Raw genomic sequence first — 25,958 nt, forward strand, 5'->3', positions numbered from 1 at the left:
GGACTTCCAAAACTATGTTGAATAAAAGTGACAAGAGTGGACATCCTTGTCTTGTTGCTGATCTTAGAGGAAATGGTTTCAGTTTTTCACCATTGAGAATGATGTTAGCTGTGAGTTTGTTGTATATGGCCTTTATTATGTTGAGGTAGGTTCCCTCTATGCCCACTTTCTGGAGAGCTTTTATCATAAATGGATGTTGAATTTTGTCAGAAGCTTTTTCTGCATCTATTGATATGATCATATGGTTTTTATTCTTCAGTTTGTTAATGTGGTGTATCACATTGTTTGATTTGTGTATATTGAAACATCCTTCCATCCCTGGGATAAATCCCACTTGACCATGGTGTATGATCCTTTTACTGTATTGTTGGATTTTGTTTGCTAGTATTTTGTTGAGGATTTTTGCATGTATGTTCATCAGTGATAGTGGCCTGTAATTTTCTTTTTTTGTGGTATCTTTGTCTGGTTTTGGTATCAGGGTGATGGTGGCCTCATAGAGTGAGCTTGGGAGTGTTCCTTCCTCTGCAATTTTTTGGAAGAGTTTGAGAAAGATGGGTGTTAGCTCTTCTCTGAATGTTTGATAGAATTCACCTATGAAGCCATCTGGTCCTGGACTTTTGTTTGTTGGAAGATTTTTAATCACAGTTTCAATTTCATTACTTGTGATTGATCTGTTCATATTTTCTATTTCTTCCTGGCTCAGTCTTGGAAGGTTGGATGTTCCTAAGAATTTGTCCATGTCTTCTAGGCTGTCTGTTTTATTGGTATATAGTTGCTTGTAGTAGTCTCTAATGATCCTTTGCATTTCTGTGGTGTCATTTGTAACTTCTCCTTTTTCGTTTCTAATTTTGTTGATTTGAGCCCCCTCCTTTGTTTTCCTTGATGAGTCTGGCTAAAGGTTTATCAATTTTGTTTATCTTTTCGAAGAATGAGCTTTTAGTTTCATTGATCTTTTCTATTGTTTTCTGTGTCTCTATTTCATTTATTTCTGCTCTGTTCTTTTTTATTTCTTCTACTAACTTTGGGTTTTGTTTGTTCTTATTTCTCTAGTTGTTTTAGGTGTAAGTTTAGGTTGTTTATTTGAGATTTTTCCTGTTTCCTGAGGTAAGACTTTATTGCTATAAACTTCCCTCTTAGAACTGCTTTTGCCAGGAGCCATAAGTTTTGGATCATTGTGTGTTCATTGTCATTTGTCTGTAGGTATTTTAAAAAATTTATTTATTGTATTTATTTTATTTTTGTCTGTGTTAGGTCTTTGTTGTTGCATGCGGGCTTTCTCTAGTTGGGGCAAGTGGGGGCTGCTCTTTGTTGCGGTGCACGGGCTTCTCATTGCGGTGGCTTCTGTTGTTGTGGAGCATGGGCTGTAGGCACATGGGCTTCAGTAGTTGTGGCATGTGAGCTCAGTAATTGTGGCTTGCGGGCTCTAGAGCGCAGGCTCAGTAGTTGTGGCGCATAGGCTTAGTTGCTCCGCAGCATGTGGTATCTTCCTGGACCAGGGCTCAAACCCATGTCCTCTTCATTGATAGGTGGATTCTTAACCACTACGCCACCAGAGGAGCCCTCCCTAGGTATTTCTTAATATCCTCTTTGATTTCTTCAGTGATCCATTGGTTGTTTTGTAACATACTGTTTAGCCTCCATGTGTTTGTGCTTTTTACAGTTTTTTTCTTGTAATTGATTTCTAATTTCACAGCATTGTGGTCAGAAAAGATGCTTGATATGATTTCACCTTTCTTAAATTTACCAAGCCTTGATTTGTGACCCAAGATGTGATCTGTCCTGGAGAGTGTTCCATGTGCACCTGAGAAGAAAGTGTATTCTGCTTTTGGATGGAATGTTCTATAAATATCAGTTAAGTCCATTGATGTAATGTGTCATTTAAGGCCTATGTTTCCGTATTGATTTTCTGTATGGATGATCTGTCCATTGGTGTAAATGGGTTGTTAAAATCCCCCACTATTGCTGTGTTACTGTTGATTTCCCCTTTTATGGCTGTTAGCTGGTAAAATCCCCCACTATTGTTGTGTTACTGTTGATTTCCCCTTTTATGGCGTTAGCATTTGCCTTATATATTGAGGTGCTCCTATGTTGGTTGCATATATATTTACAATTGTTATAACTTCTTCTTGGACTGATCCTGTAACCATTATATAGTGTCCTTCCTTGTCTCTTGTAACACCTTTATTTTAATATTTTAAAGTGTCTTTTGTCTGATACGAGTATTGCTACTCTTTCTTGTGATTTCCATTAACATGGAATACCTTTTTCCATCCCCTCACTTTCAGTCTCTGTGTGTCTCTAGATGTGAAGTGGGTGGCTTGAGAGCACATATACGGGTCTTGTTTTTGTATCCATTCAGCCAGTCTGTGTATTTTGGTTGAAGCATTTAATCCATTTACATTTAAGGTAATTATTGATAGGTATGTTGCTATTGCCATTTTCTTAATTGTTTTGGATTTGTTTCTGTAGGTCTTTTTTCTTCTGTTCCTCTTTTTGTTCTCTTGTGATCTGATGATGGTCTTTAGTGTTGTGTTTGGGTGGGGTTTTTTTCTGTGTATGTATCTATTGTAGTTTTTTGGTTTGCAGTTCCCGTGAGGTTTTGATATAGCAGTCTATATATATACAAGGTTGTTTTAAGTTGCTGGTCTCTTAATTTCAAATGCATGTCCCATTTCCTGCATTTGTACTCTCCTCTTATCATGGCTGTTGGTTTTGATATCATATTTGTGTGTGGATGATTTCCTACTTTTACTGTATGGCTGCCTCTACTGGTGAGCTTTCACATTTGTGATTTTCTTGTTTCTAGTTATGGCTTCTTTTTTTTTTTTCCTGCCTACAGAAGTTCCTTTAGCATTTGTTCTAAAGCTGGTTTGGTAGTGCTGAATTCTCTTAGCTTTTGCTTGTCTATGAAGCTTTTGATTTCTCTATCGAATCTGAATGAGAGCCTTGCTGGGTAGAGTTTTCTTGGTTGTTGGTTTTTCCATTTCAGCACTTTAAATATATCATGCCACTCCCTTCTGGCCTGGAGAGTTCCTGCTGAAAAATAAGCTGTTAACTTTATAGGGATTCCCTTGTATGTTATTTGTTGCTTTTCCCATGTTGCTTTTAATATTTTTCTTTGTGTTTAATTTTTGTCACTTTAATTAATATGTGTCCTGGTGTGTTCCTCCTTGGGTTTATCCTGTATGGGACTCTCTGCACTTCCTGGACCCGAGTGTTTCCTTTCTCACTTTAGGCAAGTTTTTGGCTATAATCTCTTCAAATATTTTCTCAGGCCCACTCTCTTTCTCTTCTCCTTTTGGGACCCCTATAATGCAAATGTTGGTGCATTTAATGTTGTCCCAAAAGTCTCAAAGGTTAGGTTTTACATTGTAATCCCTAAAGCAATGACTATAGAACAGCTAAGAGATCCAGTAAAAATGCAATAGATAAATTAAAATGGAATGCTGAAAATATTAAAATTACCCAAAGAAGGCAGGGGGAATAAAGGATAAATGGAAAACAATGAAATGGTAGACCTAAATCCAATTGTATTATTAATTACATTGAATATAAATCATCTAGACACACCAATTAAAAGAGATTGTTTGGATTAAAAAAATGTTAATTTTTTAAAAAAACGTGTAATATAGTGATACAGATAGTTTAAAAGTAAAAGATATAAAAAGATATTTTTTATAAAACAGAGCTTTAGGGCTTCCCTGGTGGCGCAGTGGTTGAGAGTCCACCTGCCGATGCAGGGGACACGGGTTTGTGCCCCGGTCCGGGAAGATCCCTCATGCCGCGGAGCGGCTGGGCCTGTGAGCCATGGCCACTGAGCCTGCGCGTCCAGAGCCTGTGCTCCGCAATGGGAGCAGGCCACAACAGTGAGAGGCCCGCGTACCACAAAAAAACAAAAAACAAAAACAAAAAAAACCCCCAGAGTTTCAAAAAGCAAAAGCTGGTAGAACTGACTGGAGATTAAAGACAGAAAAATCCACAGTTGTACTTATCAACTACAGCACTCTTCTCATGATAATCAGTAGGTCAAGTAGACAGAATATCAATAATACAAGAGATCTGAACAGCATTGTTAACCAACTGACTTAATTGACATTAATAAAACACTCCACCCAGTAACAGCAGGTTGTATGTTCTTTTCAAGGGCAAATGGGACATTCAAAAATATCTTATTCTGAGCCATAACACCAACCTTAACACATTTGAAAGAATTAAAATCATTCAAAATATGTTCTCTGACTGTAACAGACTTAAACTAGAAATTGAGAACAGAAAGATCTGAAAAATCACCAAATATTTGGGAATTAAAAAAAAATTGTAAGTAACTCATGGGTCAAAGAGGAAGTCTCAAGGAAAATTAGCAAGTATTTTGAACTAAATGCAAAATGAAATGCATCATATCCAAGTTTATGGGATGCAGTTAAAGCAGTGCTTAGAGGCATATTTAAGTCATTAAAAGCTTATGTTAGAAAAGAAGAAAGGTTTAAAGTTAATAAGCTAAGATTCCACCTTAAGAAACTAGAAAAATGAGAAAACTAAACCCAAAGCAAGTGGAAAGAACAAAACAATAAAGATAAAAGCAGAAATTGATAAAATTAAAAACAGTAGATAAAACCAATCATGTGAAAGGCTTTTTTTTTTAAACATCAATAAAATTCATAGACCTCTAGTTACAGTGACCAAGAAAAAGAGAAGACGCAAGTTACCAGTATCAGGAATGAAAGTGGACATATCATTATAGACCCTATATTCAAAGGATAAGTAAATTCTATGAACAGCTGTTAACATAAATTTGACTTGGATGAAATGGACCAGTTTCTTCAAAGACAAATCCTAACAAGAGTTACAAAGAAACAGATAAGTTGACTAGGCCTATATCTATTAAAGAGATTGAACAAGTAGTTGAAAACCTTCCAACAAATGAAACTCCAGGCCTACATGGTTTTACTGTTGATTGTGACCAATGACTTAAGAAAGAAATAATAATAATCCCACTCAATCTTTACCAGAAAATAGGAGGGGAGAGAATATTTCTCACTTCATCTTATGAGGTCAGCATTAGCCTGATGCAAAACTAGACAAAATATTACAAGGAAAGGAAACTGTATACCACTACCCCTCATGGAAATAGATACTGGAATCCTCAATTAAATATTAACAAATCAAGCCCTGGAATGCAAGGACATTTCAGTATTTGAAAATCAGTTCATGTATTTCATTTTATTAACAGACTAAAAACATTAATTCATGATAAAACTGCTCCGTAAACTAGGTATGAGAAGAGAACTTCCTTAAATGGTCTTAGTGCATTTGGATTACTTTAACAGAATACCATAGACTGGATGGCTTATAAACAACAGAAATTTGCTGTGTCTTCACATGGTGGAAGGAGTGAGGGCTCTTTCTCGGTCTCTTTTATAAGGCCCTAATCCCATTCATGAGGGCTTATGATGTGATAACCTCCTCAGCGCCCCACTTCCAAATACCATCATCTTGGGGATTAGGTTTCAATACTGGGGAGACACAAACATTCAGTAAGATACAAACATTCAGTAGCAGGCATCTACAGATGTCTGCAGCAGGGTTTCTCAACCTTAGTACTATTGACATTTTAGACGAGATAATTACTCTAAAACTCCACATTGTTAAGATGTCAGTTCTTAATATTGTTAAGATGTCTGTATTGATCGATAGATTCAATGCACTTTCATAATCTTAGCAGGTTTTTTTGTAGATATCAAGCAGATTCTATAAATGGCTAAACAAAGTAAGTAGAAAAGGCAAAACAATTTCACAAGGGAAGAACAAAGTTGGACACTCAAGCTCTCTGATTTCAAGATGGTCAGGATACAATGATTAAAAGAGTGTGTTATTGGTGAAAGCTTTTACATATAGATCAGTGGAATGGAACAGAGTCCAGAAATAGAGGCACACAAATATGCTTGATTGGTTTTGGCTAAGATGAAAAGGCAATTCACTGGTGAATTGATAATCTTTTTCAACAAATGGTGCTGGAACAATGGGATTACTGTATGCAAAAAATGAACTATGAGTCTTACCTCACACCACATACAAGAATTAATTCAAAATGGATTATAGACTAAATGTAAAAGTATAAAAACCTTAAGAATATAAAACATCTTTGTTACATTCAATTAGGCAAACAGATTTTAGATAAAACAATAGAAGCATAATCCATAAAAGCAAAAAATAATGAAGTGTTGACCTCATCAAAATTAATAACTTTTGTCTTCCAGAAGACATTGTTAAGAGAGTAAGACAAGCCATAGGCTGGGAGAAAATAGTTGCAAATCACATATTTGGCAAAGGGCTTGTGTCCAGGATATCCCAAGAACTATAAACATGTAATATTATGAAAAGAACTAACCCAATTTAAAAATGGGCAAAAGGTTCGAACAGATACTTCACCAGTGAAAATACACAAATGGCAAGGAAACATATGAAAATGTGCTCAATATCATTAGGTACTTGGGAAGTGCAATTAAAACCACAATCAGGCCCTACTGCACACCTATACCAAGTTCTAGTGGGGATGTGGAGAAATTGGAACTCTCATGTGTTACTGGTGGGAATGCAGAATAGTTTCCCAGAAATCTCACTCCTTTACTCAAGAGAAATGGAAACTTATCTTTACACAAAGACCTGTTCATAGCAGCCTTATTCATAATCACTAAAAACTGGAAACAGCCCAAATGTCCTTTATGTGATGACTAGATAAACCAACTGTTATATATCCATACAATGGACAAAGTGAGCGATAAAAGGAAAAACTTCTTTCTACACACAACAACCTGCGTGAATCTCAAATGTATTATGCTAAGTGAGAGAAGTGAAACTCTTAAGGTTAGATACTGTATGCTTCCATTTATATGACATTCTAGAGAAAGCTGAACTATTGTGTCAGACTTCTCTGGTTATCAGGGGTTAGAGTTTGGGGGTGTTGATTATATAGTGTCAGCATGAAGGAGGTTTTTTGGATGGGTGGAACTGTTATGTGTCTTATGGACATGGTCACATGACTGCTTGCATTTAAAAAAAATCATAGAACTGTATACCAACGGTAAATTTACTATAGGTTAAAATATATATTTATAACTCCCTCAAATTTTATCACTTTCCATTAAAACATATTAAAATGGTGAGGATCCCGCTCTTTCATTGTAATACTTAAAATTACCCCTTATTGATCCCAACTTACTTTAGGAAGTTGAGTAGTTTTTCATAAAGCACAGTAGAAGGAAACCCCAAGGAAAATTCCTTTACTGTCAGCCCTTCACATGTTTCTTGGCTAAATGTAACTCACTTTTCCTCTGCTTTGGAAATGAGCCATAGTGTGAGTTCCCTATACTTTTTCTGGAGCAGATGCTTTAAATTTGACATTGTACGAATGCCCTCCTCTTTTTTTCCGTTTTCCCCTAATCTTTTCCACACATACACACCCTATTCTCTTTATCCCATTCATTCTCTTATTTAGCAGTCCATGTAGACCCTGTGCTAGGGGATGGGATACGAAGATTAATCAGGCATGCTTTCACATGAAACTCAGTTTTGGAGGGCAAAGGGAGGATACATTAAGAAATAATGATGTATAATAGTGTCGTTGAGTCATAGTAGAACTATTAATGAGGGTGATGTAGTGCAAAAGGATGAATAATCCTTTCTGCTTGGATGGGTCAGGGAAGGCTCCACACAAGAAAGGGGTATAAAAGTACCTCAAATAAAAATTAAAATTTCATTTTTTATGGGAGATTGAAAAAAATAAAATTTTAAAAAAAGAACGACATAATGGCATTTGCAACAACATGGATGCAGCAAGAAATTATCATACTAAATTAAGTAAGTCAGAAAGAGAAAGACAAATACCATATGATATCACTTATGTGTGGAATTTAAAATATGATACAAATGAACTTATCCATGAATCAGAAACAGACTCACAGACATAGAGAACAGTCTTGTGGTTGCCAAGGGGGAGAGCATTGGGGAGGGGATGGAGTGGGAGTTTGGGGTTAGCAGATGTAAGCTATTATATAGAGAATGGATAAACAACAAGGTCCTACTGTATAGCACAGGGAACTGTATTCAATATCCTATGATAAACCATAATAGAAAAGAATATTAAAAAAAGAATGTATGTATGTATAACTGAATCACTTTGCTGTACAGCAGAAATTAACACAATATTGTAAATCAACTATATTTCAATTTAAAAAAAGAAGCTCGTTCATTCTTTTTAAAAATTTGTTAAACTTATTTTCAAGGAAAATGTTATATTTATGTCTATTCACCATCTCTGGACACTAGGAAAATGTTATGTCTATTCACCATCTCTGGATGCTACTTTGGTAAATGCTGTGAAATAAAGTCTGCTTCCTGTAAAAAAAAAAAAAAAAAAAGCTTGCCCACACATACTGAATTCTTTGTTGATTAAATTACTCTAATCTCCCTTAAAAATGTTAAGCATAAGATATATGTAAATATCAAGAAGGATATTACTTTTCTGGAAGAAAGAACATTTGAAATATTCCAGTCCACCAAAAAACTAATCAAGATAGTGGTATAAAATATCTCAACAATCATTTACACATAGAGTTAACAGTCATTAAAATGCTTATAAAATACAGCAAATGTCTAAAATAAAATTTCATTTTTTAAAATGTCATCTGTGACTTTGATTATAGTAGTGTATTGTAGACCAGACAGTTTAAGAAAAATATGAAATTTAGCAGTAAAGTGGTCAGAAACAATCTTGAAAAAAAAAGGAAACAATCTTGTAAACTTCAGCTAGGTGGTGTGGGGATGGGATACAGTAGCGAATTTTGTAAAGGTTATATGGAAAATAACTGATTAAAATGAAAAATCTTCTGAGTATCATAGAGGACTAAAGCCTATCAATTAGCAATACACTACTAATTGAAGAAAAAATGACCAAATATAATGACATACTATTGAATATATCAAATTTCCTATGAATTAATCTGCTAATTATACTTACTAACATTGGGCTTGCTGACTCACATTCAGTTTAGATTTTCGTCTTGATTCCAAACATTGTTTCCCCATTATACTTATGTACAGAGAATCCTTTTTTTGTTTTTAAATTGGTGTGCTCTAGCCTCATGGGTCTTTTCCTTTTTCTTGACTATACCAGACACATTGCTGTCATAGAGCACCATTGCACTTCTCCTAGATATCCAAATGGTTAACTCCCCATCTGTTTCAAAACTGCTCATTGAAGCCTAAACCCTTCCAGTATATTTTATTTTATTTTTTTAATATCTTTACTGGAGTATAATTGCTTTAGCAGTATATTTTAAATTATAACTCACCTTTCCTCCTTTCACCCCAAGCACTTCTGACCTCTTTTCCCTGTCCTACTTTTTTTTTTTTTTAATTAATTAATTTATTTGTTTTTATTTTTGGCTGTGTTGGGTCTTTGCTGCTGCGTGTGGGCTTTCTCTAGTTGCGGTGAGCAGGGGCTACTCTTCATTGCGGTCTGCTGGCTTCTCTTTGTCGTGGTTTCTCTAGTGGCAGAGCACGGGCTCTGGAGCGCAGGCTCAGCAACTGTGGTGCACGGGCCCAGCTGCTCTGCAGCATGTGGGATGCTCCCAGGCCAGGGCCCGAACTCATGTCCCCTGCATTGGCAGGCAGATTCTTAACTGCTACGTCACCAGGGAAGCCCCTGTCCTACTTTTTTTTTAAAGTCTTAGCTTCTAATGTATTACGAGATTTGCTCATTATGATTATTGTTTATTATATTCCTTTACCTCTGCTAAAATGTAAGCTTCGTTAGGGTAAAGATCTTTGCCTGTTTTGTTCATTGATGTATCCCACATTTCTATAACAGTGCCTGGGATATGGTAGGCACATAGTGAATATTTGCTGGAAAACAGAACTCTGAGAAATTCCTACTTCTTGAGCCCCAGAGTACTAAACTCTGGGTTGGTTTTTTTGGGCTTTTTTGTTTTTGTTTTTTTCTCTGATAGTATCTGGATTCAGACTCTTAAAATAAGGTAGAACGCCTGTGACTTGACATTTTAGAATTTCTCCAATCCAGTTGAACTGTTATGATACCTAAGCATTGTTCAGGAACACTGGCTTGAACCTCAAAGCTCTTCCTGACTTAAATGATAAACAGTTACCGCCCCATGAGGCCACCTTTTGAAGTGTAGTAATAACACTTTTAGAAACAATGGGTAAAGATAAACCTATCCATTTGGCTTTTGAATTTTCTTTGTTCATTTTTGAAGGTTTTCCAACTTTTGATTCTTGGTTTGCACACAAAATGAGACTTGAATTGTTTCTGTTGTAACATAAGAACACAACTCACCCAATAAAACCCGCCTACTCCGGCCAAAAAAATATGATACAATAGATAAGAAAGTGGCTCCGACGGTTACCAAAGTTTGGCTTTTAGACAGTGGACAAGGCCACTTTGAACTTGGAATGTACTTCCATTATATACTTGGAAATGTAGGAAACCTTCAGCAGATTTTGTATCTCAGGAAATCATAATATTCAAAAAATTCTTGAAACATCCAGGGTTATATGTAGCATGGTAAATTTGGTTCAGTGTCTTAAATTGTATAGGAAATAAAATTAACCTATATATAATATAGTAAATTTAAGGTTTGGTAGTAACTAAACAACTATGTAGATTCTAAAAACAGAGAGCTTTAGTCTCTAAAGCAAGTATGGTTAAAACAAAAAAGGTAACTGGAAAAATTTAAGCATCACTCAGATTTCCATATTCCTCATGTAGCTTTTTTGATTAAAATCATATTCCTAAACTTTTATTTACTTCTAAGCTTATAGCCCTTATCATTTCTTGTTTTTCTGATGCCTTTTGAAAAACCTCTTTCTTCATTTTAAGATTTTAGCCCATACTGGCCATGTAGACTACTTAACTTTGTTTGTATTCTTGTTAATGTTCTACTATGTTTTAAAAAAAGGAAAGATAGAAAGAAAATTATAAACCTCTAGCACGATTCCTTAATTTAACCCCTTTCTGTATATTTTGTGTTCTTGGACTGCCAGTCTTTTTTGGCCTTTCCTCTTACCCCTACTCCATGTAAAAATAACAAGAGGTTCAAATATAAAGCCATAGGAAGTATTAATAAAAACTTCCAGAAATACCAGATATAATTGCAGCTGGCAACTTTTTGTATATCTGTCATGTAAATTATCTGCGTATATACATATGAATGTATATACATAGACAATATGTGTATTTTCTTCGTTATGACCTGTATTTTGCCCTTAGTATTGGCCATATTATATTTTTCCATTTCATTTTGTTTTATTAGTATTTTAAGACTTGAAATTAAATTCAAATAACATAAAGTTCACCATTTTAACCATTTTAAAGTGTACAATTCCTTGGATTTTAGTATTCACAGTGTTGTGAAACTATCACTACTGTCAGTTCCAGAACATTTTCATTACATTAAAAAGGAACTCTAGGGGGCTCCCCTGGTGGCGCAGTGGTTGAGAGTCCGCCTGCCGATGCAGGGCACACGGGTTCATGCCCCGGTCCCACATGCCGCGGAGCCGCTGGGCCCGTGAGCCATAGCCACTGAGCCTGCGCGTCCGGAGCCTGTGCTCCGCAACGGGAGAGGCCACAACGGTGAGAGGCACGTGTACCGCAAAAAAAAAAAAAAAAAAAAAGAACTCTAGGGACTTCCCTGGTGGTCCAGAGGTTAAGAAACTGCCTTACCATTCAGGGGACGTGGGTTCGATCCCTAGTCGGGGAACTAAGATCTCACATGCTGCTGGGCGACTAAGCCTGCGCTCAGCAACTCCTGAATCCTCGCGCTCTGGAGCCCGTGTGCCGCAACCAGAGAAGCCCACACACAGCAATGAAGAACCTGCACGCTGCAAGGTAGACCCAGTGCACCACAACGAAGACCCATCACAGCCAAAGTAAAAAAAAAAAAAAAAAAGTACAAAGAAAAGAAAATAAAGCCCAGTTCTGATTAAATCCCTCTATTTCAAATTCTTAGAATAAAATTAAATTTCTTTACAAAAAAAATGTATACCCACTAAGCACTCACTTCCTCTGCTCTCCTCCCCACCATTTCCTGGAAACCACTAATACACTTTTGGTCCTTATGGATTTACTTTTCTAGACATTTCATGTAAATCAAATCATAAAATGTGTGGCTTTTATGTTTGGCTTCTTTCATTTAGCATGTTTTCAAGGTTCATCCATGTTGTACAGGTACCAGTACTTCATTCCTTTTTATGGCTAATATTTCATTATATAGACACACCACATTTTGTGTAACCATTAATCATTTTAATTAATTTATTATTAATATTATTTATTTATTTTTCGCTGCATTGGGTCTTCGTTGCTGCGTGCAGGCTTTCCCTAGTTGTGGCAAGCAGGGGCTACTCTTCCTTGCGGTGCGCGGGCTTCTCATTGCAGTGGCTTCTCTTGTTGTGGAGCACGGGCTCAAGTCACGCGGGCTGAGCACGGGCTTAGTTGCTCCACGGCTTGTGGGATCTTCCCGGACCAGGGATCAACCTGTGTCCCCTGCATTGGCAGGCGGATTCTTAACCACTGAGCCACCAGGGATGTCCCTCCATTAATCATCTAATGGACATTTAGATTGTTTCCATTTTTTCTCTTATAACTAGTACTGTTGTAACATTGATGTACAAGATTTTGAGCATCTGTTTTCTATTTCCGTGTGTATATTTCCATTTCATTTTTAAACAAATATATAATATTCCATTGTATGAATGAACCATAATTAATATCCTTTTTGCTTACCAAAGTTTTTTACCAAATTTCCCTTTCATAAACATACTGTCATATATCACTGAAAATTTTTTTACATAGTTTTCTAATTTCTTTAAAATTATTTTATATTATTGATAATAGCTAATGAATTCTTAGAATTGTAATTACTGAAATTAAAGGGTATGCACATTATGATATATATGCTATGTTATGTTTAATATATGTTGCTATATTGTCTATCAGAAAGGTTGTACCAACAATAATATATGTGGTTATTTTTCTCATATCCTCATTATATTATTATATTAATATTTTTAAGTTTTAATTTGGTAAGGGGAAAAGATCTTTTTTTGGTCTTCTATTAATATGAAATATATAAAACATTTTGTTATTTTAATTTGTTTTTATTTACAAATGAGATTGAATGTAAGTTCATGTTTATTCATCTTTTTTCCTAATATTTTTATTATGACCTTTGCCTCCTTTTGTTTTTCTTTTTTTTTTTGCGGTACACGGGCCTCTCACTGTTGTGGCCTCTCCCGTTGCGGAGCACAGGCTCCGGGCGCACAGGCTCAGCGGCCATGGCTCACGGGCCCAGCCGCTCCGTGGCACGTGGGATCCTCCCGGACCGGGGCAAAAACCCGTGTTCCCTGCATCGGCAGGCGGACCCTCAACCACTGCGCCACCAGGGAAACCCTGCCTGCTTCTTTTGTGGAGTGAGTTTTTTAAATTAGTCTGGAATAGAAAAGAACTAATTATTTACATCATGTGGAACTAGTTTTTATATAACCCATTTTGATCAGTGACCTTTTTCTCCCTTGATATTAGTCTTCTTACATGATTAATATTGGTAGTTTATTATTTTACTCTTATTTTTCATTTGAGAGTTTATTTCTGTTTTGAAACGTCTAAAATATTTTTCTTAGTTTTGTAGTACTTTATATGGTTTTGAATGTCTAAAATTCTGAAACAGACTATTCCCACATACTTGGTTATTTGCTTCTCTTTGGAGCTATGTGATTGTCATAGTACTCTTAATAACTGTATTTGTTGTAGGCATTTTGGGGTGAAGAGCAAGAAAAGTATCTCAAATATTTGTACTTATTAGGAGATACAGACTAAACAGTTTTTATATTTTGTAACCAAACCGTAATTTTCAAGGAGTCATTTTAGCCTCCAAATTTAAATATTTTTCTTATTTATAGAAGGAGAGATTTATTAATAGTTTTAAACTTTGTTATCCCTGGAGAATCTTTCAAGTTTATTTTACATGAACTTCACTTTCAAAACCCCTTCAAGAATTCCAATTTAGATTTGGCTTCTGAGAGGGAGTACTACATAGAAAGTATTATGAAAAGATTAATTAAATAATAGCTACTATTGATAAAATTGCCTAGGATATTTTTAGTGTTTTTTTTTAAATATATGAGAGAGTTAAAAAAATTTATGATTCTACCAGGTAATTCCGAATTCTTGGATTTAGCAGGAATTGATGGTCTCTGATGGTAGTTCATGTTTGTTTATCTGTGTTTGTAGCCCTTTGAGTTTCTGCCAGAAGAATAATGGGACATTTCCAGTTTGACCTTATGATTTTTGCAAATTAGCATAGAGCAACTTACAGTACTTGTAATAATCAAATCATAGTTTATTTTCAGTAGTGGAAAGTTGTTTTCTTGAGAAAATTTTTTGTTACATAATTTCAGCAACAGTTTTGATCACTTTTAATGCTCAAACATTGCTCATTTAAAGGAAGTAAATATTTCTCATTTTATAGAACATGGAAAAGATTGCACAATTTAATGGACTTTAATTCATCTTTGGAAAGCATCATAATTTCAGTTCCTACACCTTTCTAATTTTCTAATCTCAATGAGTTGTTGATGCATATAACCTAATATTTTTATTCTTCGTACGTTCCTTTTCTTTCAAGTCACTATGACTTTTCAAATGTAAAATATTTGCATGATTTTGGTGCTCAGTTTTTAAAAATTGTTGAATCAAATAGCCAAATACTTTTTCTAATGTACCTAGCATCTACCTGTAAATGGCATTTTAAAGTAAACTTTTAAAAAGTTTAAGATATCATATATAATATTAAATTTTAATTTCAGAAGCTATTAAAAAATCGAAAATGGCTACATAGAAAAGAAGATAATATTGTTTCATTGTTAGCTTAATTACAGTACATAATGCAGTTGTAAATATTGCTTCACTGAATGATTTTTCTCTTACATATAAATACATGGTTGAAGATTCAAAATGTCAAACAATAAGAACTTGCACATTATTATTATCAGTGACAGAAGAGAGTATATGCTATCTGGTATTGCTAGTTTAAAAAGAAAACTTGTGAAAATTCTGACTTACTATCTGATCATTTATAATCAGTTTTGTTATTTGCCTTATAAATAGCAGTCGGTTTACAAATCAGTCCATCTAGGGATCTTTTCAGGAATCCATCTTGGATCACGTAAAAATAAAGTCATCTACCTGTAACCTTATTAGCAGAGTATATACACAGAGAGAAAGAAAATTAGACTAAATACAACAAAGGCAAAAGGTTCACCTTCTACGTAGTTGTCAAATTTTATCAGTCATGATAATGGAGCTCATTCGTCAAAGAAATCAAAATAATTAGAAAGCTGAAGTTATAACAAGGGCTAACATGAAAACATGGAATAAATATCATATTTATGGATTAGAATTATATTCAGTCTTATCACCAAGGCTGATTCATGTGTTTAAAGCCATGGTCAGGGGGCTTCCCTGGTGGCGCAGTGGTTGAGAGTCCGCCTGCGGATTCAGGGGACGCGGGTTCGTGCCCCGGTCTGGGAAGATCCCACATGCCGCGGAGCGGCTGGGCCCGTGAGCCATGGCCGCTGAGCCTGCGCATCCGGAGCCTGTGCTCCGCAATGGGAGAGGCCACACAGCAGTGAGAGGCCCGTGTACCGCAAAAAAAAGAATAAAGCCATGGTCAGTAATCTTTTCTGTATGATGGCCATTTTCCACCTTAATATAAAGATTATAAAGTTGTTTTACTTTCATTTATTTGTTTTTGAAAAGTATATACTTTTTGAGTCAGAAGACACGGTATCTTCAGTATGATTAAGCATTCTTTCATCGCATATCTATTTCTTTTTTTAAAAATATTTATTTATTTATTTATTTTGGCTGTGCTGGGTCTTAGTTGCGGTATGTGGCATCTTTGCATGCAGGATCTTTAGTTGTGGCATGTGGACTTCTTAGTTGTGGCCTGCGGACTTCTTAGTTGTGGCATGCATGTGGGATCTAGTTCCCCAACCAGGGATTGAACCCAGGCCCCTTGGATTGGGAGCGTGGAGTCTTACTCACTGGACCACCAGGGAAGTCCCCGCATATCTATTTCTGAGTAGGTTCTTCTTTTGGCTGAAATTTCAGAAACTAACACCTAATATCACAGTATATTATATAATTATAATGGTACATTTGAATGAATTTTGTTCTTGAACAAAACACTTTCAGTTTATTTGGTCTTGTCTCAACTGTCTTAACATCATATATTTTAAATATGTAAAGAAATTTTATGTATTTTATATATTAATATCCTATATTTTATATGTGATATTATGTATTTTATGTTATAAATATATTTAAATAAATATTTAATATTGTATACTTTAAAACAAAAGTTTTAATTTCAACTGCAAATGAAAACGTTTTCTAACAAGCACTCCTTGAGCCACTTTGAAATAATGTAAGCTTTGTCGTTCATTTATATATATATTTTGGGGAGCAACTAAGCTAAGACTTTAAATTTTATATGAAAAATATTTACCTCATTCTCAGTGCATGTTTACTGCCCCATTATTTTTCCTATTTCTGAGGCTGTAGTGAGAACTCATATCCAACCAGAAAAGCCAGCTGACTGATTCTCTCCATGTGTCAGATCTTGTCTGTAGCCAAAGGAGTAGATCAGTATGAGGCTACAGGGAACAGGGGTGTGCTGGGTCTAGGCAGGCTCTCTCTGGGCCTCTCCTTTCCCATCTACAAAATGAGAGTGGTGTTGAAATTTGACTACAGATAATTTGGAATCTTGTGGATTGTCATTTGGTCTGGATGCTTCTTGTTGCTTATAACTGACCTAGAGTGAGATATTAAATTATGATTAAAGCAATTAATGCCTACAAATAAGTGAAAATGTTTTAATTGTTAAAATTTTCACATGGTGTTCCATAGCCAGGATCAAAATAACATGCATAACCAGGGCATAAAGTCTAACATATTAAAAGCTTAAAAAAAAACCCTAAACTATAAATTGAGCTTCATAATAGATTCAGTAGTTGTTTCCCATTTTGTACCAAGGATTGATTAAGCCATGACATAAATCTGGACATGATACATTTTACTTGATACATTTTTTGAAGTAAAATTACTTTAAGTATGGTTTTCCTGGAAATTGTTTTTACTTTGATAACTTTTGATTACGTAAATGACTACAAGTAAGATACATAACTTTCAAGGCAGAGCTAGTAAATATGGTTTAAACATTAAGAATTGGTATTCTTAATATTTTCAATGAAAAGCATTCTGTTCTGATTTACATTTAATGCGGAGAGATTTTCATTTTGTTTGTTGTAGTTATAGAAAGAGCATTATGTTTTAACATGGGCTTAACTAGGGTACCTTTTGGTTATAGATCCTTTTGGATATGTGTTTCCAAATTTAATATTCATTTACAGTGATACAAATAGGAGGATAGAGGTGAATAGTAGAGACATAGAAGTGACCAATAGCACAGCTATATATATATCTCCTTCCTTTCATTTTTTTATACACTACTGACTGTGTTTGGTTGGTTGGTTTTTGTTTAGTTTCATAAAGTATTTGGAAAGGTGTGGAACCATGTCCTATGGGAGATTTCAGTGTTTGCTTATGAAACAAAAAGATATCATCTGTTGGGAATATGACTTCAGAAATTTGGCTTTGGAGTTTTCCTGTATAGGAATTGCCAAACAACATAGGCAAGAATTTATAGTACTTTTCCAGATGGTGATTGTTAAACAATAATTGGAAGCTGTAGGAAAAACAGTATTTTGCATGAAGTAGGCATTTAGTCAACATTGGTTAAACTGAAGAACATTTTACTAGATATTTAAGTGCTGTTCTCATAATTCTGAAAAAAAAAAAAGACATACAAACTTTAACTCTGCTTAGACCAAAAAAAGAAACAACTGCTCTTCAAAATGAATTTTATAACTTTTAGAAAAGTTAACAGTAAAAAAAGTATATTTATTTTTAAAGTTGAAACCTTTCTAAGCCGTATAGTTCAATAAGTGAGTACTTTTTCTAACCAATCGTATAAATTTTGAGGTGCAAAGCTAGCAAATTCAGTCAGGCTTCTTTATGTTTGGCTAAGAATAATGGAGGTGAAAGTAGACAGGGAAAAATAGCTTCTCATGTATTTCTGTGACTTAAAGACATCCTATCATCTCCAATAGAATAGGCTACAGGGACCAGCTTGATTTCCGTGCCGAGTAGAGCATGAGCTCAATTCATGTTCATTGAGTTCATTTTATTTATTAGGTAAAAGTGATGTTTACTGCATCAAGATTATGTGTAGCCATCTTATTGGGGCCGTTCAGTTTGCTATTGTAAACTTGATGTCAGGTTTCTTAAATATCTGTGTGTTGTTGTTGTTTATTTTTTTTAAAGAGATTTCCCAAAGTTGCCGATGGCTGGCTCATCTCCAAATACCTCTTCAAGGTACTCTATGCTGGTGATGCCTCCTGCCACTGAGCTGCACGGCAGCATGGAATTGACTTACTGGGGAGGGCTGTATCAGTTAAGTGATCTTTCTTAGTACATTGCATGGGTTTTGCAAAGCTTTCTATTTTTGTTTTTGTTAATCCAGAGGGCAGAACTATGCTTTATGCTAATTTTTAAATCAAAAGCTTTTTGTGAATCCACACAATTAATAATCCATTTGCTCTCCTTCTCCTACATGACCCCTCTATATTTCTATTAAGTTTCATGGTTTTAAGCACAATTTTATTAATCATGCATCTCTGTGTTATTTATATTTTATTATAATATAAGACTTATTGGTTATTTTCTCAGTTTTGTAAGTGCTGTGTAGTAATATTTGTATTACATGCAAAGTGGGTCTCAGGGAAGCTGTGTGAATTTCCAGAGTTACTCAGTAAAACATACATGGGCGCTGTCAACAGTAACTGTTTCACTGTTCTTGAACCACTAGTGGAAATATATTCCTTAGTTTCCTTTCTTCCAGGTAGAATATATGCCTTTATTCACTTACTCAAAACTTTTTTATTGAGTTCCTGTTGTATGCAAAGTACTGCTAGGCCTCTGTGCTAATGACCTAGCCTTTTATTATATTTTTCACTTAGAAAAGAAATACATAGTTATTATTTTTAAAGATTACTTATAAGAAAGGTAGAAAGTAGAAAACAATTGTCTTCTCATTTCCTCAATCCTGATCCCCACAAACAATCACTTTAAACAATTTAATGTCCCCTGTGTATAACCTTAGTCACTACTGAAACACATTATGCTTGATTTCTTCAGGGCTACACATTTATGCGTGGCTCTCTGTGTGGACGTCAGCCCTCGGTACTCTAATTCAGTCTACTGGTATTCTAAGCTTTATGTTAAAAAATGCTGGTGGAAGAAAAAAACAAAACCTTTGAACTCTGCTTGGAAAGATGGTAAAATTACCTGGATAAAAAAGCCTATTAAGTAAAATTCAGTTTTCAGATTTTTGGTGAACCTGGCTATCTCAATATTTTTTTGTTTTGGAAGATTAAGAATTGACTAATTTTTATGGTGTAGATGCATACTTTAGATGTTTGTTTGTGATAAATTCCTTACCAGTGAACAAGACATTAATTGTCAGTACCAAAGGGTAGTAATTACATTTTATAGATTAGTGACTGTGATTCATAGTTGCTAAATGATTTACTTGAGGCATCTTGTAAGTAACATAGTGAGCTAGCAGTATAAGTACAGTTGAGTATCTAATCTAGACTCAGATTTGTTCAGATCAGCTGAAAGTGTAATTAAAGGGTTTTTTTTAAGTGTTTAAATTTGTTCTTTTTTAAAAAACATTAACATGAGACTTTATCTAGAAAATTAATCAAGGTCGTAATTTTACTTTCAAACCTGGGTTGTCTAATAAATATAAGCTTCAACTAATAGTAGTACTTTTTAAAAGGAAAAGATTCTGACCTTTTGTTGAAATGGGAATTTTCTCTATTCAGTAAAAAGATAGTAGAAAATATTAAACTAATTTTCATAAGTTAGCAGTAAGAAATTTAGGATTGCTGCTATAAAATTTACAGTGAAAAGTTAAATACTGAAATATTAATATATTAGCAACAATAAATCCATAAGTAACCAGTTTCCTTTAAGTATCTGAAACTTTTGCAATATCAGAGTAGCTTATTAAAATTAAAATGGGACTGTATTTTATTGCTTGTCTAGATGAATAGCAGCTCCAAGGTAATAGTCTTTGTTGTTATCATCTAGGTGATATATTGTAGCACTAACAAAACTTCAGCTTGTGAGACCAGTCTTACATTGGCTCTTTACATAGCGAAGTACTAATACAAAGGGTGGAGAAAGGAAGTCACTTAACAGATTCATTTATATTTTATATTATCAAAAGATGATGTGTCATTAGCCACTACTAGAGAACCACTTTGGAAAGTTTAGTTCTTGTTTTTAGAAGGTCTCATCTTGCCATAAAATAAGATAAAAGCAAAACACGAGTATATTGCATGATGTGACTATATTATTTAAGTTAGATACCTTAAAAAATATTAAGGTAGGTATCTAAAGTAATATTAAGTTAGGTGTCTAAGTTAAATAATATAGAAGAGTAATTTTAGAATAACATTGGATCTTAGAGATCACAGGCCATTTTAAGTTGCTGAAAATGAGGCAGTTTAGTGGGAAAGACATCACGTAGCTGGTTAGTAGCAGATCTTTTAGTCTAGCAAACTTTCACCATTTATTTCTGTGCCTAAAATGAATTAGAGTTGGATTGATGGGTTGGGAATAAGTTTTGAAAAGCTTGTTTAACTTTGTCTTTGGTAAAAAGTCAACTACTAAAAGCATATAAAATTGAAAGCACTTTATACACTTACACTTGTCAGCAACGTTAAAAAGAGAATTGTTAGTGACAGCATAATTCTTCTCCTGAATAAAATTTCTTCAAAATGTAGGCTAGTCAGTTTCTTGCTATGTGATTTGCTTTTCTGGTCCTTTTTAAAGGAAATGAGAATATCTTTGGAGTGATTATTTATTACCTCAATAATTATTTTTAAAGGCATGATCACCCTGTAGCTTTGTTTTTTAATTTTCCTGTTGAATACTGGTTACAGACTAATAGCCCAAGTACATCTTTTGCTAGCAGTTAATCTGTGTTTAAGTAAAAGTGATGTTCAAGTAATAATATCTCAAATAACCAATTGAACACTTCCACTATTTTTAATTAACTTCAACCTTTTTCATAGATGCAGAAATTATTTAATTATTTAAATAAAACCCTAGGATACATGGACAATTTACATGAGAGTTCATTTGGAGGTTCTAACAAGGGACTCTTAACCCACATCCTTCTGAATGTGAAAAATTCAGGGTCTTGATTTAAAAACTTCATTTTGGAAATGATGCACATGAAAGAGAAAGGAAGGCAGAATCAAGCCAAGTCATCCTCTCATCTAGTTTGTTGAGTAGGTAGCAGTGTTGGGAAGATACTACTGGTATACTTAAGGCCCTGCAAGTCATGGCAACATGTCATTTTGTTAATTGTTTAGTTTCTCAGTTCGTTAGCTAGGAAATCTTGTCATTTTCTCTTGGGTGAAGGTCTTGTAGACAGCATATCCTACACATAGCAGGAATCCTAAGGATTTAGCGCCCATTCCTTTTCTGTTTAACCTAAGCCTAGACTTTTAGTTTCTCTATATCTTTGTTTCCTCTCCTCCAAAAGGGGGCTTTGTTATATTCTTTTGGTTTTCAACAGCTCTACTTTGAAACTTCTCATAAATTAATTTCCTCAGTCATGCCAAACTCATGAGAAGATTTAAAATAAAGTCACCAGAGAAATCTTGTGATTCTCCTTTTGAGGTCCCTGGCAGTGTATGGTACTCCATTTCTTGAGGGAAGCGTGGTAGCTATTCCTCATTTTTAAATTGCGGGACAATCCCAATTAATAGAAGCCAAGGAAAATTAGTCAAGACTAGATTTTAGGGAGGTAAATTTAGAATGGTTGATATGGTAAAAGGTTGGATTAGGGAGTAAATTTTAAAGATTTTTCTAGATTCTAAGCAAGTAATGGGAAAATCTTCACTGTGCATCTCATTCCCACTTTGCAATGCAAGGGGACCTTGGGTCTCTTGACTATTTGTATGATAATAGTAATAACAGTAGTAATCATTGTTAATATTTGTATTAGGCTGTATACTAATTGCTGCAGATACATTATTTAATCCTCACAGCAGTATTATCATGTAGATACCACCATTATTGTCAATTTATAGAAGAAACTCAGATTGGTAGAGTGAAGTTAAGTCATTTTCTTAAGATTGCATGTCTAGAAAGTGATATAATTCTGGCCCACCAGGCTCAAAAGCTTATATTCTTACCATTAGGCATCCTGTTTCCTCTCCAAATGGCTAACAAATTGATAACATGAAAATTGCCCCAAAGACAGACTATACTGAGATCCTGTTCTAGGAACTTTTTTTAACTAAAGAAGAGAGGAGGCAAAGAAAAGTGATGGGGAGAGATTGAGAAAAAGAAGGAAGATTATAAACATTCCTATAGATTTGTATTTTTTGGTAGTAAGATTTAATTTTTAAGGAGACATTTGAGTTATATAGATGTTTGAGTAAAGATTTCTAGATGCTTTTGTATTTTTAGTTATTTGTAGACAAAGCTAAATGTATTTGTCCAGAATATTTGATATCTATAATCTAGCATGCAGACATCTTGACACCAGGTTGTCACTGAGCTGTTTCTGTAAAAAGATACTAATTAGATTTTTTTAATTCAAATTTCTATATGCATTGCAATTAAGATCTTGTTTTGTGCTGATTAACCAGTCGATTTGTTTAGTAAATATTTATTAAATGCCCGCTATGAGCCAAGCACTGTGTTAAGTGCTGGAGATAGAATTGAGGACAAATAAGATACAGTCCTTGCCTTAGTGATCTTACCACCTAATATGTGAGACAATCAAGTAAGCAGATAATTATAAGGGTAAGTAAGCTCAGGGTGATATGCCAGCACGTAGGGAGGAGTAACTTACTGCAGAGATCACACGTGGCTTACCAGAAGAGGAGCCCTTGGAAATGTCCTCCATGATGAATAGGGGTTACCTATCATGATATGTGAGCTTTCTGTTGGTTGAGTAACCATACTATTAGAAATGCCAGGGGGATCTTTTAAAAAATACCAGTGTGTAGGCCCACCCCCACAGATTCTGATTATTTAGTTTGGGTGGAGCCCAGACATGAGAACTTTTTAAAAGAAGCCCAGTCATTCTTATGGGCTGCCCTGGTTGGACACCACTCAAGTATTTCAGACGTTGTTCCTAAAATGCTGCTTGTGGACAAGAACACTTTAACTCTTTTTGATGTTGCTTAGAGAGAACGTGTTACTGGGGAAAAGAAGATTGAGATAAATATTAACTGAAAACAAAGAAGCAGAGATTTTAAAATATAAAAGCTAATCTTTCTTCATTAAGATTGAACAACTTCCCTAGGTAAGAATAATTATTCCAGACACCTGAAGAAATATTAAGATGTCTCTCATGTCCCATTTAAAAATATTCAGAGTAAAAAATTGTTCCCCTGAACCTACTACTCAAAGTCCTGCATAGAAATATTAATACTAATATAAGATACACACAAAAGAACATTTGTTCTTGAACAATACATAATTACCCAAATCTGGAAGATTAGAATAGTAAATGCCTGAAGGACATGTCACAGGTTGGTGACTAGAAGAGAGCAAATGAATGACAGTTAGATGAAGGTTTGGTAGAATGGTAGTGAATGGGTGGGAATGATTAGTGAATGTAGGAGTCTCACTGATTATGGGTACTTACAGACCACACGTTGTTTCATTTCTTTGAAGTATCCCTCTGAAGAGGAGAAAAAGTGTTGCCTTTTAAGTTTTTTCTGTTTTTCCAAGAAGAGGAAGCTTCAGGATGCAACTGGTGAAGTTTAAATTAACGCTTAACTAGAACCACAAAGAGGCATACCTGTGTGCTCTCTGAAAGACTGTGTTAGAATAACAGGATATTAACCTATACGAGATTTTTTAGTGTCTAGACCCTTTTTACTTCATTTAATTTAATTTTATTGTTGAGAAAACTATGATTCAGATACATTAAATAAATTGCCCAAAGTAACACAACTAGGTAAAGGTAGAACGGGACCAGACTTAAGGCTTTTTGACCCCAGGTGCCCTTTCCACAATCGCACACTCTACTGACATTTATTTCTCAGAGTTTTATTCTTGAGTTTTGAATTTCTAGTCTAGTTTTATTTTGTATTACAATTTGTCTCCTGAAGGTCAAGTAACCTGGTTTGGTTATGAAAGTCCTCGTAGCTTCTGGGACTATATCAGAGTGGCTTGCCGGAAAGTTTCACAGAACTGTATCTGCAGCATTGAAAATATGGAAAATGTCAGTTCCTCCAGAGCTAAGGTAAGGCATAAATAATAATGTGCAGTACGTGTAATCTAATCCTAAACAATTTTGACCCAAATAGAAAATTTTGAGCTCTTTGCTATATAAAATCTTTCTTTTCTTTGTTGGAATTAAGCACTTGACCAAATTTAACATCTTTCAGAGGCTCGTTTCATTTTTTATTTTTAGTAGCATGTAATTATTTTAGAATGCTCTTGAATCTTCACTTTTGCCTTATAAATAGCAGGAAGGTATGAAGCTAGTAACTATGAATTTCTTTTTTGAGAAGCACAGTAAAATATTTCCTAGTCTATGAAGTTTCTACATTTCTTGAATTACCTAAATCAGCGACTCTTAGTGTCCTGCGCTGGCAGTCCATAATGTCAAAACTATTTTCACATAGTACCAAAATGTTACTTGCCTTTTGCACTGGGTTGATACTTGCACTGCTTATGCAGAAGCAATGATGGGTAAAATTAACTGGTGCCTTAGCATAAATTAAAGCAGTAGCATCAAACTATACTAGTAGTCATTGAGTTCTTCCTCACCATACATTCAGTCTTAAAAACAAAAACCAGTTTCACTTAATGTCCATGATGGTGAAGTAAACGTTATTAGTTTAATTAAATCTCAAGGCTTTGAGAAGCTGTCTTTTTAATATCTTGAGTGACAAAATGGGAAGTATGTATACAGCATATTGACATGTGATGGTTGTTGTCTCAAGGAAACGTACTCATGCAGTAGTTTGAATTGTTAACTGAACTAGACACTTTTGTCATGTAATACTATTTTTACTTGAAAGAAAAACATTCAAACTATAGCCTTTTTAGACGTAGGCATTTTGTAGACATTTCATAAGTAAAGATGAATGAAGTAAACCTGTTCCTTCAAGAAAAACAGCTTGACAGTATTTGTTGCCAATGGTAAAATTAAAGCTTTCCAGTAAAAATTAGAATTTTGGAAAACTTGTAGTGTATTCACCATCTTAACTCGATAACTTCCTAGTACTTAAATGCTTTTCTAATAACACTGATGTTGATATTAACAAAAATATATATTATTTAATGGAATGTGTCAATATTTTGTAGACCTGCATAACTTATATTTTTTATTTTTATTTTTTAACATCTTTATTGGAGTATAACTGCTTCACAATGGTGTGTTAGTTTCTGCTTTATAACAAAGTGAATCAGTTATACATATACATACGTTCCCATATCTCTTCCCTCTTGCGTCTGATGTGTGGAATAATAAAATCATGCATGGGTAAAAGATCCATTCAAGGTGTAAGAACGTAATACAGTATGAAACATTCATTGATATGGTTATAGAGTCCATGTTGCAATTAACCTTTAAGAAATTATCACTTACTGAGTTTTGATTAGAACCAAAGGAGAATATCATCCACAATTATCTGAAAAGGCTATTAAATGATTCCTTCTTCCAATTATGTATCTGTGTGAGGGTAGATTTTCTTCACATGCTTCAACCAGA

At 34.6% G+C, this 25,958-nt stretch overlaps 1 protein-coding gene across 2 annotated transcripts in view; it reads left to right on the plus strand.

The window, feature by feature from the left end:
* The window catches only part of RUNDC3B (RUN domain containing 3B), a 152,954-nt gene that overhangs the window by 41,035 nt on the left and 85,961 nt on the right, over nucleotides 1–25,958 (plus strand). For both annotated transcript variants that reach the window (XM_029234476.1, XM_029234477.1), the window contains exons 3-4: nucleotides 18,461–18,511; nucleotides 24,349–24,482. In XM_029234476.1, coding sequence (XP_029090309.1) covers nucleotides 18,461–18,511; nucleotides 24,349–24,482 — 185 coding nt within the window. The remainder of the gene's footprint in view (nucleotides 1–18,460; nucleotides 18,512–24,348; nucleotides 24,483–25,958) is intronic.

The sequence above is a fragment of the Monodon monoceros genome, unplaced genomic scaffold, assembly GCF_005190385.1.
Source record: "Monodon monoceros isolate NGI ecotype Baffin Bay Population unplaced genomic scaffold, NGI_Narwhal_1 Super_Scaffold_2, whole genome shotgun sequence".
In the NCBI taxonomy this organism is placed as follows: domain Eukaryota; kingdom Metazoa; phylum Chordata; class Mammalia; order Artiodactyla; family Monodontidae; genus Monodon; species Monodon monoceros.